General features: G+C 43.9%; 1 protein-coding gene across 19 annotated transcripts in view; it reads left to right on the top strand.

Moving 5' to 3' along the window:
- CAMK2G (calcium/calmodulin dependent protein kinase II gamma) overlaps positions 1 to 20,023 on the top strand; it is a 164,907-nt gene that overhangs the window by 123,224 nt on the left and 21,660 nt on the right. For 11 of the 19 annotated variants that reach the window (XM_079975217.1, XM_079975224.1, XM_079975220.1 and 8 more), the window contains 2 exons: positions 5,351 to 5,391; positions 14,747 to 14,779. In XM_079975217.1, the coding sequence (XP_079831343.1) occupies positions 5,351 to 5,391; positions 14,747 to 14,779 (74 nt within the window). The remainder of the gene's footprint in view (positions 1 to 5,350; positions 5,392 to 14,746; positions 14,780 to 20,023) is intronic. The other 8 variants (XM_079975222.1, XM_079975207.1, XM_079975218.1 and 5 more) reach the window with 1 other exon arrangement.

Below are 20,023 nucleotides of genomic sequence, written 5' to 3'. Positions count from 1 at the left end.
TCTTTTACCTAGCAAAAGTAACTACCCAATTTCACTATATGTTTTAGCCAATGTGCCGTAGGTGGGATGATGCCTAAGATCCAGGAGTGTGCAGGCAAGGAAATGAGAGGAAGTGGGGGACAGCCTCTGGTGCCCCATAAAAGGGGCCTTCCCCCTGGTTTGCTGTGACACTGGCAAAGTTTATTTCTCCTGCCTCTGTTGTTGGCACTCAGGCTTGCAGACTAACTGATAATTTCCCATGAATTAAACAAGAGGAAAAGGCAGAGGAATTCATCAGTCCCTCCAGGACTGCTTGGGAAATGTTTTGTCATTATACACCAAGTTATTTCTGCAACCATGAAGGCTTCCAATTTTCTCTCTCTGCCCATTAGTTTAAAACCAGGATGATCAGCCCGCCGGATAATACATATGGGAAGGGAAACTGTTCCCAAAATTGATACCAGCAGAGAACTTCAGGCATCATTAAAGATACTATTATTATTTTTTAAATGAAACCTGTATCAGACTCTCTTAGATGAGTCAGATTTAGGGACCATAAAGATTAGAAATTTGGGGCTCTTGCTTTCATTGCGGCTACAGAATTTTTCACGTACATGCTTTCGTGACGTCAAGTTTAGCAGATTCTGCAAACTCTGGGTCACTCAACCCTATGCTAAAATTGTGAGTAAGCATTTTAATATATATATTTTCTAAGGTTAAAATAGTTTCTCAAAGCAGAACCTGACATAACATCACATGGGGAAGGGTTGAGAGGGGTCAAGAGTGGATGGCAATGTGTCCCATGTCTGGGAATCTGCAGAGCATGGATGCAAAAACATTTCTTTACCTGAAAGGGACCTCCCAGGCAGTTTTCCTGGGGTCGCCCCTGCTGTCGTCTTGTGCTGAGTTGTGTATTGTGCCCTGTGCTTTTGTTTTTTTGGAGTCATCTTAAACCATGTCTTGTGCCTGTGTGTGGTGCTTCATCTGTGGGAATCCTACCTCCGCATTTCCAGTGTGTCGGCTGACACCTGCAGGCCACAACTCTGAATAAACATGCATCTTTGTCTTGTCTTGTCTGCTTGGGATGTCTGCTCTTGTCACCGTGTTGTAAATTAATTTATAAAAGTCTCCCCCCAACCATCTTCTATTGCATGAGCTGCTTTAAATGAGTAGCAAATTTTTCTCTTCCTGCAGTGCTGGGCCAGTAACTGGATTTTTTTTCTGGGGCTGTGTGGGTGAAGCATGTGAACTGTGGAACATTCATTAGGGTCAGGATGTGAGCAGATTTCCACAATTGTGTTCAAGCTAGCATTACCAGGCTTCCTGGCTGTCCTTTGCACCTCTTTGCAATGCACAGTAGTTGCATAGAAAGTTTATTCCCACTGCTTCTCCTACCCAGCTATTTTTCTAGCCCCACTATAAACACAGACTACTTATTTGCGTGTTAAGAGTTTTGGGGTGAGTGGGGAATTAATTAAATGCATTTTGCAGCCTGTTCACAATCTGTGATGGTCTATGACATTTGCTGCTCTTCCTATTCCCCCGCCGCCCCCCACCCTTCTCCAAGCACTTGTGGGCATAGGTTTTTTTCCAGGCATTGAGGAATTTGTGATACCTATCACCTTAAGGTAGCTCCAAGTGCTCTAGAACCATGCAAATACTTCCTTGCTTTCTGTGTGGTGGTGGGGTATAATTTCTGACAGGGCCAAAAGGAAGCGGACACGGAGCAATGGTTCCAAACTACAAGAAAGAAGATTCCACCTAAACATTAGGAAGAACTTCCTGACAGTAAGAGCTGTTCGACAGTGGAATTTGCTGCCAAGGAGTGTGGTGGAGTCTCCTTCTTTGGAGGTCTTTAAGCAGAGGCTTGAGAACCATATGTCAGGAGTGCTCTGATGGTGTTTCCTGCTTGGCAGGGGGTTGGACTCGATGGCCCTTGTGGTCTCTTCCAACTCTATGATTCTATGATTCTATGATTCTGATACGAGACAGGTAAGGAAGTGCCCTTTCTTGGTTTGTGATTTCCATTGTTTAAAGTGGGTTATGCAGAACAAAGCCGCAAGTTCTGTGTAACTACACAGCTTACTCTTTTCACTATTATTATTTCTTAAACCTTTGTCCTGCATTTCCCCCAGGGATGGAAGCAAATTCCAATAAGAAGCACTGTGTTTTCCTGTTACCTCTCCCTTGGTTCCCACCCCCTCCTCCACATTGTCTTCTGTTCCAGACCAAACTAGAACTCACACATCAAAATTTTGTGGCCTAACTCGATGTATGTCCACTTTGGGTGTGCCATGTGGTGTACAGATTCTCTTTTTGCTTTTAACTCTCCTCTTGTTGAGACCTGTTTCGTATGTTCTGCTGGTGGCGTGATAGAACCTCAAACCCACTTCTGCATAAGCAAGGCATCATGCTCTTTGTTGTTGCAAAGCCAGTGTAAGCAACGCATCCCGTGGACAGAGCAGCTTGTGTGGAAAGTGCTCACGTCAAAGTGGTTTTCCATGGCAGCTATGCTATCCATATTGCAAATGACACAGGCTGTAGTTGAGTAACCACCACCCCACCTCTTTAGCCTGGAAAGACTACTCAGAGAGGAATTTTCTCTCGTGTTTGTCTCTGTATTCAGTACAACTGACCACATAAGGTGCTGCTTCCCCCCCCCCCCAATATGATAACTTCACAGGTGGGGAGAGATTGATATGAAATTTCTGACTCTTTCAGAAATGTGCTTGAGCACTTTGTCATCCAGCACGCAGCAGAGTTTTTGTGCGCTGCAGTTATAAACTGTAAAAAATAAATTCCAAGCATGAAGCATCAGTTTCATAGAGTGGAGTCAGGACTAATTACACAAGTGTAAAAAATTGATTTCAGTCCGTGCAGTAGGCCTCATTAGATTCATATAGGTGATGTCTCCTTCATGCTGACTCCGCTGTTAACTAAGGCAGTTAACAGAGTTCCCTCTGTTCATTTGTAGCCCTGAATTTCCCATGAAATGTAGAGGAGTTTTTGGAGAAACTTGAGATAGTATGCCTTTGGGGCAAGTGAAATTTCCAAGTGTCAATGAATGCAGTTTATGAGGGTGGTGGTAGCTGGGTCTTTTATTTTTATTTTTTTACTTGTGTATAGAAAGTCAGAAGTTTTATGTTTCATTTTTGTTTCTAGATTTTTTTACTCATGTAAATAGGGAAGCAAAGACACCTCCATTTTTTTTGTTCGTTTGTTTTCAAGGTGGGCACAACATTTCAGAGGAATTTCAACTTCCATACAAACCTGCCCATATTCAGGATAATCTGGGATTCAGGATTTAAATTCCAAATTCAGCAAGCAGGAGATCTTAACCCTGCTGATTAGTCAGATTTCCTTAGCCTGATATGTGGGTTGCATAATACTTCTGTCCAAGTCTTGGGTTTAAAACCTCCTTAGGCACACAATAACTGTGTTGAGTGCAGTTCTGGGCCAAATTACCATGAGTTACATTTGTTTTATGCAAAACGTGGGCTTTAGGGAGTGCAATGAGTTCCTCTAACAGAACCCCTGCCACCGCCACTACCTCAGTGGCCTCTGCAAAGACTATTTCGTACCCCAATATGTGCTACATTACCACTACATGATCCCAACCAGTTGCATAATGAACACAACAATGTCCCAGTGCTGTATAGCAAATCAGATTTGGCTATGTGATGACATCACTGGGGATGAATTCCTCCCATAGCCCTTGCTAAAGGGAAGGGGGAGAAGAGGGAACACACGGCTAAGGCAACCAGGTTATATTTCCCTAACTTGCTGTACTAGAATTCTAGATTTGGGCAAGACCTCAAAGGCAACCCAATCCATTCCACTGCTGACGCAGGAATTTTCTGCTGCAGCACCCCTGATAGGTGACCATCTAGCTTCTATATAAAAATAGTTTTACAAGGAGGGACAAGGAAATGTTCATGAAGCCCACCCCATTTTTAGCCCAACCCGTTTTGAAACGTGTAGGAGATGCCAGAGAACCCAGAACTTGGCTCTCTTGGGATTTTAAAGCAGAAACTTAACTATGCTTTCATGGTGACTGCAAGGGCTAGTATTTTCACACTTTTAGAGATAAAGCAAACGTTCTCTGCCTGCCATTCTCTGCATTGTAAGACTTTGATCCGTGCTGCGGTCCCAGCCACGGAAATTTCACATCATGCTTTCGCCTTGACCCTATTCTTGTACCTTCATGTGGATGTGACCTAAGCAGTTTTTAAGAGGCATTAGCATAAATTTGCAACTCATTTGTCTTACCGTGTCCCTAGAACCCTTCACTAACTGCAGTGTACAGTTTGTGGGGCAGTTCCTTTATGCCAGTAGGCACCTGTTGAGTGAATTCGTTGGCCACAAAGTTGCAAGCAAATGCCGCTTTGCTGTTGTAAATGGATATGCTGAGTTGTTGTCCTTGGGCATGTATAGGTGGTCTCATGTGTGCATTGGGGGTCGCCCTGTATCCCTCTGCTACACATGCATCCACAGTACATGTATACTTGTGTGTGACGTGTTTGTGTGTCTGCAAGCTAGTTGTTCGTTCAGACAAAGGTAACATGGCCTTGCCTTTCTGAAGGCAAAACAGGTAGCCTGAATCTTGCTTATAGTCGTCTCCCTTGCGTTCTCGGCAGCTGCCAGTGCTGCCTTGCTTCTGTTCCCCATTCCCCACCACGGAACGTGAGCCATCTTTTCCTGGTTCTTATTCCACGTGGATTCCCACTGGTAGATTGGATTGGTCAAAGCACTTGGCCATCGACTATTACTTTTTAATAGGTAATATCTACGCATGAGCCACTTCACCGGCAAAATTTCCTGCATGGAAATCATAAGTGTATTTCACCATGTGTACATGCAGCAGGAACTTGCAGGTGGTCAAGACAACTTTTGAATTCATTGCACACAACAAAACTACATGTGAGATTTACACTTTTAATTTTTAAAAAAGTGCTGATGACTTCCGTGGAGAAAGTTTGCCTTGTGTGAAGCAGCCTTAACAACTGTATTCAAGGGGTAACATTCAGGTTTTGGAATTTAAGAGATCTGCCCCCCCTTTTTATTGTCACTGTTAACTTTGAATATTGAAGGGATGGGGCAAGCAATAAAAGTAAAAGATTTGAAACCAAACCTCAAGAGCTCTCAAGGCCTGTTTTACTAAGCAGTGTCTTTGGTGTGAATACCAGGCAGGTTGCATAATTTGTTGTTTTGAACAAGCAGGAGCCTGAGATGGATATGGCTTGGCCTTTAAAGCCATCCTAATTAGCAAGGAAAACTTTCTGCTAACACTCCCATAAGACTGAGTTGAAGGGCAAGGGAACAGGCGTTCACAAAAATGAAGCTTACTTGTGTCTCTTATTTCTCTCCGCAGCTGCCAAAAGCTTACTGAACAAGAAGTCTGATGGAGTAAAGGTAGGTTTTGGATTTTAGCCCACCCTCTTCCTTTCCAGTCTGTTGGACTAGAATTGCTGTCCTTGACCAAAGGCCCACAATCATTCATGCACCAGAAAACAACTATGCTTCTCCTCCTATGACTGTCTTCACCACTTTCCCACCTCAGTTCTGCTATTTACTGTGTCATTGATCTTTCTTTCTCTCCTAAGCCAGGGTTGTGTAAAAGATAGACTGGGATCTGGGGGCAGATCCCTGGGTGATTTTGCAGTAGATCGGCAAGGGTTTCTGACTCCCGACTGTTTAAATATAGCAACACAAAATGAGTTCCCACCCAAAGTAGGGCACTGAGAAGAAACAAGCTAAATAGAGGTTATGTGTGAAAGTACTGTAACAGGTTATTTCCTGTTACTGAAAATAAATTCCTAGGCTCAGAATATGCTCAGAGGCACCCTTGTTCTTTAATTCTACCTGCTATGTCTTTCACTTTGATTTGGTGGATCTTTGGGTTAATCATAATCATAATCATAATAATATCTGGCAAGTCTGAAGTCTTCCCAGCCCTGCTCTACAGGTTCTGGAATTGATGTATGAGTGAGTTTATGTTTAAATATATAAATTAAAGTGGTATCAAAGATTTCAAATGCTATGAATTCACCGCGTCTCATTGTGGAGCTTAGAAAGAAGATGATGGTGATGTTGACATATTGGAGAATAAGAATCCATAAAATGAGATTGGTAAAGTGTTTGGACCCAGTATGTAATCCAGTTTCTGTAGTTGATTGGGGTTTTGTTGAGAATGGGTATACATTTTATTTATTAATTACTTTTATAAAAGATATTTATAAGCCACCAATTCATAAGGAAAACGTCAAAGTGGTTCACAACAACTGTACATAAAACCATACCATAAAAACCATACCAAAAAAAAAAGTTAAAATCAGATTACTGTTGTGGAAAGGTGTATTCTTATTTGCCTGCATAAGCCTAATGGGATAGGAAAGTTTTCATCAGATGCTTCAAAGTTGAAACAGGAGAAGCCCGCTGAACTTCTACTAGCAGAATATTCCACAGGACAGGGCTGACTCTAAAGGCTTGGTTCCATGTTGTCAAATAGTCCTTGCCGACTCAGAGGACAACCAGCAACATCGCTGGCAGATGATCCTAGTGATCAAGCTGGAATGTAAGGGTTCAGGCAGTCCCTGAGCTACCCAGGATCTAATCCGTTCAGGGCTTCATAAATTAATACAAGATTTCATATTTTTCTCTACAACGAAGGACAAGAAGAATTCCTCCTGCATGTTTGTTTTTAATTAAGGCTTCTATTATTTTCGAAGCAGCTGTTAGATTTTCTGACCCTTGCACTCATCAGACTAATGGTCAGCACAAAAGAGGAGCCAACCAAATACAGAAATTAGCTTTACAGAAACATCTTCTTTTTGGGGCGTAGGGAAGTGAAGTTCCATAGATGTCTCCCATTGCCCATGAAATTGCCTGAACCTCTGACCCCAAAGCTCCTTGCATGTGTGTGGACAAGTCCGCCCTAACTGTACATGTTTTGCACATGTTTCCAAATTTCGACTCTATCCTGCTATCGCTAAATAGGCAGCATTTTCTTCATTTCATCTCCATAGCTCATATGTAAGATACAGGAGCTTTGCTCCTGTTCCATACAAAATGAAAGGCATCACCCTAAAATGATACCCCTGTGATGTTCTAATGAATTCTTGACTATTTATTATTCTCTCCATTTGCTTTTCCTGTGAGTATTTGTGTTGGCTGCAAGGAATTGTGGTTGTGCTTATCTCACAACAAGTGCAGCAAATGAACTGCTTTCATTGGGATAATTAGTTTTTCTGTGGAATTTACCGTCCTGAATGCTGTTTCCAAATTAATTTCAGCCTTTTCCCCCTATAATCTCTGCTGGTAGTTTTAGCTCCTGCTGGGGAAAGAGGCAGGGAGATAGAATAGGATAAAGCTCCATAGTAATGAGGAGACAATTTAATGGTGTGTGATGTACTGTTCTAGGGAGGAAACTAGATATTCACGGGTGTGATTTCTCTTAGAATTCCATTAATTTTCCTTTGTCTGTGGATTTCTTTGTTGTTCAGCTAGGACTCTGGGTTATGTGCTATCAATCTGGGTGTAGGAGCTGCCCAAAATAACGTATCACTTAGAAGCTACTGCCATATCCTGGAAACCCAGGAACTGAACACAACAGATAACATACTAACAGGGTCTGTTCCACATGTTGCTAATCCTGTTCTTGTGAATAAGTTTACCCCATTAACTTATTTATCCTGGCTTGTTGCAATACTTCAGATGAACTAGAGAGAAGTGTGTGTGCTTTTGGCAAATTCTTTTCAGCTCTTGTAGAAATTTACTCTTCATCCTGTATAGTTGCAGAGAAAGCAAAGTAGCTAGTTTTACTCACAGTCTATTATTTCTGCTTTCTTCCATAAGTCTATACTGGGCAGCTTAAAAAGTATCTTACCATGGAAGCCAACACTTGTTGAGCAAGGGATGAGAAAACCTGCCTCGGATGCGCTGGAGATGACAACCTAGAAATTCGAGTTTTAAAATGTCATATTGGAAAGGATGTGTGAGCTGGTGTTGCACAGCAGCTAAGAGACTGGGTCATGAATCAATATGATATCAATCTGAATTGATGCATCCACTATGAACACATCACATGACTTTAGTCAAGCTACTTTCAGCTTCAGCATAAGGCCAATTAATTCAACAAGGTTGTTGTAAGGATTGTAACAGGAGAATTTGTACGAAGCACTCTGAACATCTGAAAGCAACATATAAAACCATTATTGCATGTTTATAAACAATATATAGAAATGTGTTATTGTTGCTTTTAATAATAATCAAAGAAGGGGAAAACAGTTAATTCGTCCTATTTGAGGATAAAGGGGGAAAAGCAGCGGTTTTCTCTCAAGTGTGGATAGGACACACTGGCAGATGGGATGGCTTCTCCTCCAGGGTCGAAACTCATGACATCATCCGGAAGGAGGGGGCTCCTGCTTGCCCAGACCAGCCTTGCCTCAGTGACAGAAGTCAAGGTGTGGAGAGCTCGCATGTGGGTGGCGCTGTCGTCTAAACCACTGAGCCTCTTGGGCAGGGGTCAGCAACCTTTTTCAGCCGTGGGCCAGTCCACCATCCCTCAGGCCATGTGGTGGGCCGGACTATATTTTGAAAAAAAAAAAAAAATGAACAAATTCCTATGCCCCACAAATAACCCAGAGATGCATTTTAAATAAAAGCACACATTCTACTAATGTAAAAACATGCTGATTCCCAGGCCGTCTGGGGGCCGGATTGAGAAGGCGATTGGGCTGCATCCGGCCCCTGGGCCTTAGGTTGCCTACCCCTGCTCTTGGGCTTGCCAATCAGAAGACTGGCGGTTCGAATGCCTGCGATGGGGTGAGCTCCAGTTGCTCTGTCCCAGCTCCTGCCAACATGGCAGTTTGAAAGCACGCCAGTGCAAGTAGATAAATAGGTACTGCTGCAGCGGGAAGGTAAACGGCATTGCTGTGTGCTCTGGTTTCCATCTGTTGCACCAGAAGCTGTTTAGTCATGCTAGCCACATGACCCGGAAAACTGTCAGTGGACAAACGCCGGCTCCCTCGGCCTGAAAGAGAGATGATCGCCGCAATCCCATAGTTGCCTTTGACTGGACTTAACCGTCTAGGGGTCCTTTACCTTTTTTTTGCCTTTTTAGGGTGTTCAGGTGCATGCACATGAACCATCCCACAGAATGCACAGAGGAAGAATTTTGTTGCTTAAATTCCTTCACTTTTTCGGTGGAATGTGGGCAGTCTGCCCTCACTCTTAGTTGGTTTGGAGTCGTGCACCCATGCGAGAGACTCGTTGACTCTTTGGGTATTACCTCTGTTTTGTATTGTGGTGTTTTGCTTTAAACTGTTATGGTTGGCAGCCTTCTCAGATATATAGTTGGTTACTTTTCTTGAAATTGTGTTCTGCATGGAGGGGTCTTCTTCTGGCACTGCTTTAGCGTGGTTGAGGCAAGCAGGAGCCAACTCATCCTGGATGATGTCATCAGTTTTTATCCTGCCTGCTCCTAGGCAGAGCCATCCCAATTGTCAGACTAACCTCCTTCCACTAGGAAGAATTAGAATTTACAGGTAAGTGACAAAAACCCACTTTTTCATTTATACGAAAGCCAGTTTAGGGTAAATAATCCCTTGACTATAAGAGCAGTTCAGCCAATGAGACGTGATTCCTAGGGATGTATAGGAATCTGCTTCCTCAACGGAACATGATTTTCTGTGCTTCCTAAGTAATGGTAGTTCAGTCATGGTGACTTGACATGAGCCAACAGTGTGACGCGGCAGCTAAGAAAGCCAATGCAATTCTGGGCTGCATCAATAGGAGTATAGCATCTAGATGAAGGGAAGTAATAGTGCCACTGTATTCTGCTCTGGTCAGACCTCACCTGGAGTACTGTGTCCAGTTCTGGGCACCACAGTTCAAGAAGGACACTGACAAACTGGAACGTGTCCAGAGGAGGGCAACCGAAATGGTCAAAGGCCTGGAAACGATGCCTTATGAGGAACGGCTAAGGGAGCTGGGCATGTTTAGCCTGGAGAAGAGGAGGTTAAGGGGTGATATGATAGCCATGTTCAAATATATAAAAGGATGTCACATAGAGGAGGGAGAAAGGTTGTTTTCTGCTGCTCCAGAGAAGCGGACACGGAGCAATGGTTCCAAACTACAAGAAAGAAGATTCCACCTAAACATTAGGAAGAACTTCCTGACAGTAAGAGCTGTTCGACAGTGGAATTTGCTGCCAAGGAGTGTGGTGGAGTCTCCTTCATTGGAGGTCTTTAAGCAGAGGCTTGACAACCATATGTTAGGAGTGCTCTGATGGTGTTTCCTGCTTGGCAGGAGGTTGGACTCGATGGCACTTGTGGTCTCTTCCAACTCTATGATTCTATGATTCTGTGTTTTATTTCATTTGTATCCCATCCTCTCTGTAAGCTGGGCAATGTGTAGTGTTTTATTCTTGAAACTAGCCCATGAAGTAGGTTCAGTTGAGAGGTGGTAACTGGGCCTAAGAGGAGCTTTGTGCATGACTCGGAAAATGAAGCCAGGGTTTCCCTACCATCCTGTCCACTATGTCATCCCTGAACTACTGAAAGTCAAGTCTTGTGGTCAGTTCTGGACATCCAGAAGGATGTGAATAAGCTGAAAAGGAATTGGAGGAGGGTGAACAAATCAATTGAGAAGATGCTTAGTAAGAACATTATTGGATTTTTTTATGTTTTACAAGACTACAGAAGATAAAATGAGTAGTGGTCTTAAATCTCTGCATCAAGGGAGGGGATTAGCTTAAATGTTAGGGAGAAAGCAGCTCTGCCATGACTTTCTGAGGCCTTTTCAAATAAAGGCTAAGGGGATCATTTTGATATGGGAGATCTGTGTTTAGTCAGGGGATTAAGTCAGGTAACACTTGGGTCTAGAACCCCTATATTTGTTAAGGAGAAACAGATGAAGTAAGGGTTTGCATTATTTACATTTTTTTAAACTGAAATCATTGTAGTCTACCAGTAGTCTACCATTGTAGTCTGCCAGTGTGTCTTCAAAGTTACAAAGAGAGCAAATGCAGGATGCTTAAACAGTGAAGGTGAAATAAATAAACAAACAAATAAATAAATAAATAAACCGCCATTATTAAGTGTAAAGCATTTAAAGTGTTTTCTGGCGCTGTGCAGAGATGAAAAAGCAAAACAAAACTCTGACCACAGACTTGAATCCAATAGACTTCATACAAAAGGAAAAAGTGACGTGGTGGGAAGAAGAAAACGATAAAATTCAGACACTAATTCTTCACAAAGTTGCATAAATAGTTCATGATCGGGTGGAGTGGCCTCTAAGAGAGACTTTTCTGTGGGATGGGGAACAAAGTGCCGTTGGTCCCTGCCAATCCACTGGAGCGGGTCCTGCTGTCTCCCCTTCCTTCTCCCCTTGTTCTGTGATTATTTGTGCTAGTGTAATGGGTTTGAAGCTATTTGCTCTGCTTTTCCTTAACTGCCCGTGATAAGGCATGCTTGAGAAAACCTACTGTGGCATGCCTTGAGAAACTCCGCTTTAAAAGGGCTCGTAGGTTTGAACTCTTGCATGGCTTTGTATTTTACCTTGACAATACACTTGCAGTTCTGAGAAGAATTCTCATGTCACAAAGATGTTCTCAGTGTCCTCGGGTAGGGTTGGGCAATACCTGGTTTTCAACATCGCAATATATCACCAGCTAAACATTGTGATATACTGATATATCATGATGTCTGAAATAAGGAGCTATGTAGAGGAATTGGCTGGCTTCACGGTTTTTCTCGCATGGTGATTTTTGCATCACACACACAAACTAGGCAAGGTATCGGTACATCGTCCAAATCCAGTTTGAAGTTCACATTGTGGTAACGATTTCATACTATTCAGCACGGTGCTATATTGCGAATCATGATGTGTGCGTGTGCTATGTAAAAAATTGCAATGTGTGAAAAACCATGAAGCCAGTCATCGCTTGCCTCGTGATTCCTTCTGCCCCTGTTGCTCTGTACTATAAAATAACAGTTGTAACAATATGTTAAAGGTAAGTAAAAATGTATCAGTTTTAGAACCCTAAGTAGCAGCAGTTTTCAGGACATTACTCCATTCACCTCTACATAATTACATCCTTGTTTCAGACATCATGATATAATCGGTATATCACGATATTTAGCTGGTGATATATTGCGATGCTGAAAGCCAGACATCACTCAGCCTTAACACACATCATGATTCACAATACATTGCCAGGTCAAAAATTATGAAACCGATTATCACGATATGGAATGCAAAACCGGTTTTGGATAATATATCAATATATCGCCTTAGCTACAAGCTGTGTTAAGAACAAGACTGCAATGCAGACAGCTTATGGCCCCATCCAGCTTTGGTGCAATGCGTGGGTTGAGGCCATCGAAACAATTAATTAATTAATGCTTTGTTCAATAGATGTCCACTCTCCCCATGCTTACATAGCAAATAGGTTACAATAAGGCAAAACCACAACAAAAAAATGATAAAATCTACCGCAAAAAAATAAACAGACTAAGCCCCATTGGAAATCAATGGGACTTCTGAGTAGACATGCATAGGATTGTGTATGTAAACCTTTTAGTAGCAGCAGCAGTCATCAGGCAGTATCCCCACACATCACGATCCTGCTTTTTGAAATGTGTGTGTTTTATTGCTTAAACACAATATGATGTGCAATTCAGTGGGCATTGTGTGGGTTTCTCTGCAGAGTCAGAACACATATCTACATGCCCCCAGAAGGTTGTATAACAGGCAGCTGGGAAAGGGAATTATCTCAGTTTCTTTATTGGTCCGGAGGGAGGGAGCAGGGGCTGAGAGTAGGATTTCTAAACAACACTGTGGCTGATGCCCCATGTGGGTAATAATTGTTGCCAGAAAGGAAAGAGGAAACACAATCTGGGTGGATCGCTTAAGCAATAAGCATGGTGCAATGCTAATCATGCTTCTTTCCTGCAATCTCTGGCTTTCCTCATCTTCTTCTCTTGCCCATCAATCATTGCAGGCTGGTACTTAATCTTACTCCCCTGCCAACGTACCTGAGAAGTGCCTTGCACAGTCTCAGCCATGCTTGTTTTATGCTTCATTATTTTTTCTCGAATTGTTTTAGAAAATGCCACGTTTCTCTCTTGTTGGGGTTAGGCAAAAAAGGGGCTCGTAAACTCTCTGGTCTCACTCGATGAAACCTAGCTGTTTCCATTCACACAGACACCTCCTGCTGAGCGTGCCTAAGTGCCTTTTTCTCTGCGCCCCTGTTGGAGCACACACTTGACATCTTCTTGTCTGACCCATCGTGCATCTGTGCGGAAGTGTCTCTGATCTACTTTCTTCTTTTCTGTGCAAGTTCCCAGGGCTGTGATCTGTGAGAGAGTGACATGTGCCTTGATTCTGATGACAAGAATCAAAAGGGTGGGGCGTTGTTACGTACTCAGTCAGTCTCTTTGGCTCATCCTGAAAACTACCGTATTTTTCACTCTATAAGACACACCAGACCATAAGACACCAGACCTAGTTTTTGGAGGAGGAAAACAAGAAAAAAATAATATTCTGAATCCCAGAAGCCAGAACAGCCAGAGGGATCGCTGCTCACCGAAAGCAGTGATCCTTCTTGCTGTTCTGGCTTCTGGGATAGCTGCGCAGCCTGCATTCACTCCGTAAGACGCACACACATTTCCCTTTACTTTTTAGGAGGGGAAAAGTGCGTCTTATAGAGCGAAAAATACGGTATTTCTATGGGCAGGGTGCAGAAATGCTCCTTTCTCTGGAAGATCCCAAGCATGCTTTCTGGCTCTGTGGGTGCATTTGTGCATACCTTGGAATTGCAGCTGTAATTGTCATTGTAAGCGACCTTCCCAGTACAGGCGAATTAAACATTCTTTATTTGTGTGAGGAAATAGATACTTGCCACCTGACCAGATGAGGGCAGTTTTGAACAGAAAGACCAGAGGAGGGCAACCAAAGTGGTCAAAGGCCTGGAAACGATGCCTTATGAGGAACGGCTAAGGGAGCTGGGCATGTTTAGCCTGGAGAAGAGGAGGTTAAGGGGTGATATGATGGCCATGTTCAAATATATAAAAGGATGTCACATAGAGGAGGGAGAAAGGTTGTTTTCTGCTGCTCCAGAGAAGCGGACACGGAGCAATGGTTCCAAACTACAAGAAAGAAGATTCCACCTAAACATCAGTGGAATTTGCTGCCAAGGAGTGTGGTGGAGTCTCCTTCTTTGGAGGTCTTTAAGCAGAGGCTTGACAACCATATGTCAGGAGTGCTCTGATGGTGTTTCCTGCTTGGCAGGGGGTTGGACTCGATGGCCCTTGTGGTCTCTTCCAACTCTATGATTCTATGATTCTATGACCAAGGCTAAGGGATTGAAACACCAGTTGTCCATTCGTTACCATATTGAATAGGCGGTTCAGAAGTGTGATTTCTTTGGATGGAAACTGTGTGTGGTTTACGGGAAAACTTTCCTCATCCTTTGCTAGATTGGGAATATTTTGAGAAGAACATATCGCCGGTTTCCGTTTCTCCCATGTCACATTGGCTGCATTCTTTCTTTGTTTTACCCTCTTGCTGAGTTTGGAATGCCGTGTCGCCCGGTTGATGATCTCTGCCTTCCATGTGCCCAGATGTTTGTGCCATCTTGATCCTTTCTTGGAGGAGCATGATTGGCAGCAGGGTCTGTGCTGACACACAAGTGCCAACATTTTCTCTGCTTCTCTTCTCATCTCTTTGTTTCCTTCTTTTTTCCTCCTCTCAATGGTGTGTCCAGAAAAGGAAGTCAAGCTCCAGCGTGCATTTGATGGTGAGCACCTCCCATAAAACTGCCTGTGACCCTGTGCAATCACCATTCTCATGCCATGCACGTCCAGCTTGTGCTCATCACCCCCTTCACATAGCATGTCTGGGCAAGGGGCGGGCTGGGGCTGGGGCCGGTGGGAAGGGGAGACATCTCGCACTTCGAAAGGTCCATGTTCTCACGGAAAAGATCATGCTGTAGACGAGGCCCTTGGTAAGGGTTTGACTTGGTTCCCGAAAGTTGGGCAGCACCTTAAATTCAGCTTTTGATATTGAGTGAACTGACAAACAGTCTCCCAAGCTGGATCAGCTGTCCGCATAGCCAAGAAGAGCATGGTCTCTGCACTCTCGTCCGGGCATGGAACCTTGGGTATTTCATTGCAGAAGTGCTGAAATGTAAACAGGAGCCGGCATTGCACTGCGCTAGCGCTACCTTCCTTGGTGGTGAGCAGCCCTGCAGTGCAGAACAAACGGCCTTTTCCTTGTGTCCTGGGTGAAAAGTTTGGGCGCAGCACCATGGTGTGGCTCACACCCGTCATTAACTTCCTGTTCCTTCCCAGAATTCTGTCCCTAAGACCCTCTTCTGTTACACAGTTGTTTTCCCATCTTCTCCCTTCAGTGCTCCTCCCGCACCAAAAAAATTCCAAAAGTATATGGTTGGCATTAATGCCAAAATGAGTTGGCATTAATCACATATCTGACAACTGTTCCCATTCATTTCCCCCTTCATAATGAATGTGTATATTCCCCAAGATGTGTTGGATATATAATGCAACCAAATGTCAAAAGAAGTAAGTCTCATTCTATGTCGCTCGTAATATGAAGCTCTCGCTTCCTTCAAGCAAAATTCTGGTGACATCAGCATCCCTCTCCTAGCTTTCCTTAGGGATTGCTTTGGGCATCCTTTGGGATGGGTAGTGGCTGAGCCAAAGCTTTAGACTTCCTTCAGGGGGGAAGACTTCCTGCACTCTCAATGGTTCCATTTATAGACAAGAAACAGAGTCTAGGTAAAGCTCTTGCAATGCTCACCTCCTCAGGTTTTAATTTTAGGGTCGTCGTCCCCCCCCCCACCCCCATCAGAGTCTCCTCTTTCTCACCTCCCAGTAAATGAAAGTCAGCTTACAAGGAGGCTGGGAGATTTTAAGTACTGCCGTTACACTTCCAGCCAAGATTTTGCCTTCAGGACCAAAGCTGTGTATAACTCAGAGCAACATATAACACAGAGCAAGAGCAAACCATGAGGCAGACAGAGGGCAGTGTTATAGTCTGTCACATTGTAGTACGTGCTGAATGTGCCATGATGATGATGATGATGATTTTATTATTTATACCCCGCCCATCTGACTGGGTTTCCGCAGCCACTCTGGGTGGCTTACAGAATATATAAAACATAATAAAGGATCAAACATGAAAAACTTCCCTATACAGGGCTGCCTTCAGATGTCTTCTAAAAGTCAGATACTTGTTTATTTCCTTGACATCTGATGGGAGGGCGTTCCACAGGGCGGGCGCTACTACTGAGAAGGCCCTCTGCCTGGTTCCCTGTAACTTTGCTTCTTGCAGTGAGGGAACCAGCAGGAGACCCTTGGAGGAGGACCTCAGTGTCCGGGCTGAACGATGGGGGTGGAGATGCTCCTTCAGTTATACTGAGCCGAGGCCGTTTAGGACTTTAAAGGTTAGCACCAACACTGATGAGTGCTCATCCCAACCTTACCACCCCCACCCCAATTCCAGGACACGGAAGAAACAGCATCACAACCTACCTAGCAGAATGGTCCTAGCTATTTTCCAAGGTACACAAGAGGATGCTGCTCCATGCTCCCCCCTCAACAGAGATTACCAGCAAGAGTAATACTCATTGGAGTCAGTAGACTAGTGATTGGCCTCCATGTTAACTGTCTGTCGAGTGAGGCTTTCTACATTTGGCAGGAAGATCCTCACCATTTGGCCTAAGGGTTTTGTTATCATTCCAAAACAAGACACAGGCACTTGCTCCCAGTCCCCTCATTAGCCTGGACAGTACTTAGCCTATTCTTAATCAAGGTGGGATATCTGGTGATAGCCTAGGCATCTGACACAGCAGGAGAATGCAGGTGGTCTCTTCATCAGCAGGTTTTTTGCATGCTACTACTATAAAGTACCAGCAGCAGAGCTGGCCACGTTGCCATTGAATGCTCAGCTGGAGAAGTTCATGGTAAAGCATCAATGCAAGTACACCATAGGAACAAATGGCCTTGATGCAAGGTGACAGCTTGGGCTGTTGTCTTCTCGCTTATACCTCCTGAACCCCTTAGTTAGTACTTCAGATGACACAAGAACAGGAGGTGGACATTGTTCCTAGTGGCCCCTGCCCTCTGTAACAGCAAAATTAAAATTATGTATATCATGATAACTGGACCACAGTTTCCCTCCATGTGTGGGCTAAACGCTCTCAAGGTCATGTTCTCTATAGGAAACCACTCTCTTCCGTCTTGCTCATTATCAGCAGTGCCCAGCTTCTGTGTTTCCAGTTGCTGCATTGGGAAGATGGTAAATCAGCATATGAATGAACTCTTTGCCTGCCTGCCACTATTTCAACTATGTATGCTAGTTGCTGTCAAGGCAGACAACTAGCTGCCCTCTCCCATGTCTGTTAATAGCAGGTTTAATGTGAAGGTCCACTTTCTCTTGTGAATTCTCCGTGTAACCTATGTGTATGTATTTGACCTGTCCTCACTCTCTGATTTGGAATACTGCTGCTACTGATTTCCAATGCATTCAGCACAATCCTATGCACACTAACCTGGGAGTAAGCCTCACTGAACACAGCGGAGCTTACTTTCAAGTAAACATGCGTAAGGTTGCAATGTTAGGTAGCTCAGGAGACGTTCCCTTCTGCATCCCTTTGTAAGAGTCAAAGATGTGGCAAAGACACCACAAGGTGCATATGGTGAGTGCTTTTCTTGGCTACACCATTGCTTAATGAGATTTTGGGTTTACTTTGTTGGGGTGCAGTTCTTCATTATAAAACAGGGTTGGGCTTTCCAGCTTGGGAGCCGTATTCCTTTTCAGGTGGAGCCAGAAGCAACAAATAGTGGAAGCAATGGATGGGTGTATTACCTTTTTGTATAGTAGGCTGTGTTCCAGTCAGTTAGTCAGATGTCAAAGGCTTCTGAACCCCCATAATAAATGCATCCCTCTACCCAGAGGGCACAGAGTGCAGTGGATGAGGGGTTTGCCCTGGGGAGAGTCCAGAGAAGCCCAGTGGACTTCATTCACTGCCTCACAGGACCTTAGGTTCTCCACCCCTGTTTTAAAGTATTAAAAATAATCTTCAATAGGAGCAGAGTGGGTCTCCCTCCCCCATGAATAGAATTATTTATTTATTTTTAAAATCTTCGTTTGGGACCTATCCCGCATTAAATACCAGAATTCTTAAAGAAAAGAGAGTGAGAGAGGTGCTTGCAGCATAGCAAGGAAGAAAACCAGCAGGATCCTAAGTGTGAGAATCAAGTCTTCATTCACAAAGACTTTTGTTTTTATGAAAAGTAATGAGGCAGCAAGAACGTTTGCTACTGGTTTGATTTGTAACCGTTATATCTGCTGTGATGTGCACATTGTCCCATGTGGTGGAAGGTACAGAAACACACGTGTTACTTTCTGTCTTGAAGGGCCTAGCTGGTGTAAATGAACCTATTTTGAAACCCAGTTTTACACTTGCTTTGTCTTCCTCTTTTTATTATGGGTTATGGGGGAGAAATCGAGAACTGGGTTAAGTAAAGCAGAACTGTTTCCCCGTGTAGGGTTGCAGCCACGAGGGGATCTGGGACAGGGATATCATCTCCCCTGCCAACGTGAAGGCATCTCTTGACCTCCCTAGGGAGGGATTCATAGATCTCATGGACCTTTTAGAACTTGAAAACCTCTAGCCCACATAGCATAGCGAACAGTTTCAATACGTGGGTTAAGGAAGTCTGCCGATGAGTGTGTCCTGGGCATAATTTTAACAGAGCAGAATTCTGGAAAGCACTGCTTATACATGCTACAGAGTGGGCATGGTTAAAGTCGGAACATACTTAGGGTTGGTTCCATGAAGCTGATATTTGTGTGGGGTTATTTACAGGGTTTGCGTTCAGTTTGTACTTGTTGCACCTACCCAACTCATTACTCGCACTTGCCAGCGTTAGAGCCACATTCCTATGATGCACTGCCACACTGGTGCAGTGTGAGAGTGTGTGTGAGAGGGGGGCTCAAGGAACCATGTTAGGAGGGCTAATCAATTGGAGGAGGGCTAATTAATTGGAAGGGTCTTTCCCCACCCTGTCCTCATCTTGGTGGGGTACTCTCCCACATGGTTGCTTGATTTCCCCTCTCACACACAGCAAAGTGGCATTGTATGATGTAGAGGCATCTCCAATGCCTTGGAGTTTATATTTGAAGAGGCCACACTGTGTCGGCCAATCCCTGTCAAGTAAATAAATTAGTTGTGGGTTATCCCAGGTTACAAAAATCTCCCCAACTTTGTTTGTGTAATTTTCTGTTGACCTCTACCTATAGACGTATCTGCTATCCTGGTCCTTGACGCTTCTTCTGAATATCTGAAAATTGCATGGTTGGCCACCATGAAACACTGTGGTTTTCCTAACTCATATTGCAAATTGATGTGTTAGTGCATATAGAACTACTACAAATGTGGGGGGGGGGGGGGCTTGGTACCAGTTGAAATGCATAATAGTGGAGCAACCATGGTGCTATTGTGGCGAAGGTGCTTGATAGAGCAGGTTAATAAGATATTTCTGTGTCAGTATAACTCCGTTTTGCCAAAGGGTATCTGCCTCTTCCATTATTTTATCATGTATTTATTACTACACTTTTTCTAAAGAGCTCAGAGTGGCTTTCATATGCTTCCTAGGCAGTCTCCCAACCAGGACCAGATTTGCTTTTAGTTTCAGTGGTAGAATTGCATCATGTACGTTCAGACTATGCTCTGGGCCAGTGCAGTGCATTGTGAACTGCAAATACACAACTTCCAGTGGTCTCCTCTCAGCTTTCCAAATGACTTCGCTGTGGATATTACAGGTTAAATAAGTTTCAGCTTGGCAGTGACTCTCGTAGTAGGATAGTCATTCGACTAGTTCATTTTACCTGCTCCTTTCTCAGTCTGCTGTTTGGCAGCCAGGAAAGGGTTGGGCTGGCCTCTGCTGTGCATTGCCAAGGAGAACAAGCATCCAGGTTTGCCTGCTTCTTGAAAAACATGCATCTGGACCACAAC

The sequence above is a fragment of the Podarcis cretensis genome (assembly GCF_951804945.1).
Source record: "Podarcis cretensis genome assembly, chromosome: 5".
Classification (NCBI taxonomy): Eukaryota; Metazoa; Chordata; class Lepidosauria; order Squamata; family Lacertidae; genus Podarcis; species Podarcis cretensis.
This window is presented reverse-complemented; position numbering and strand designations above follow the sequence as displayed.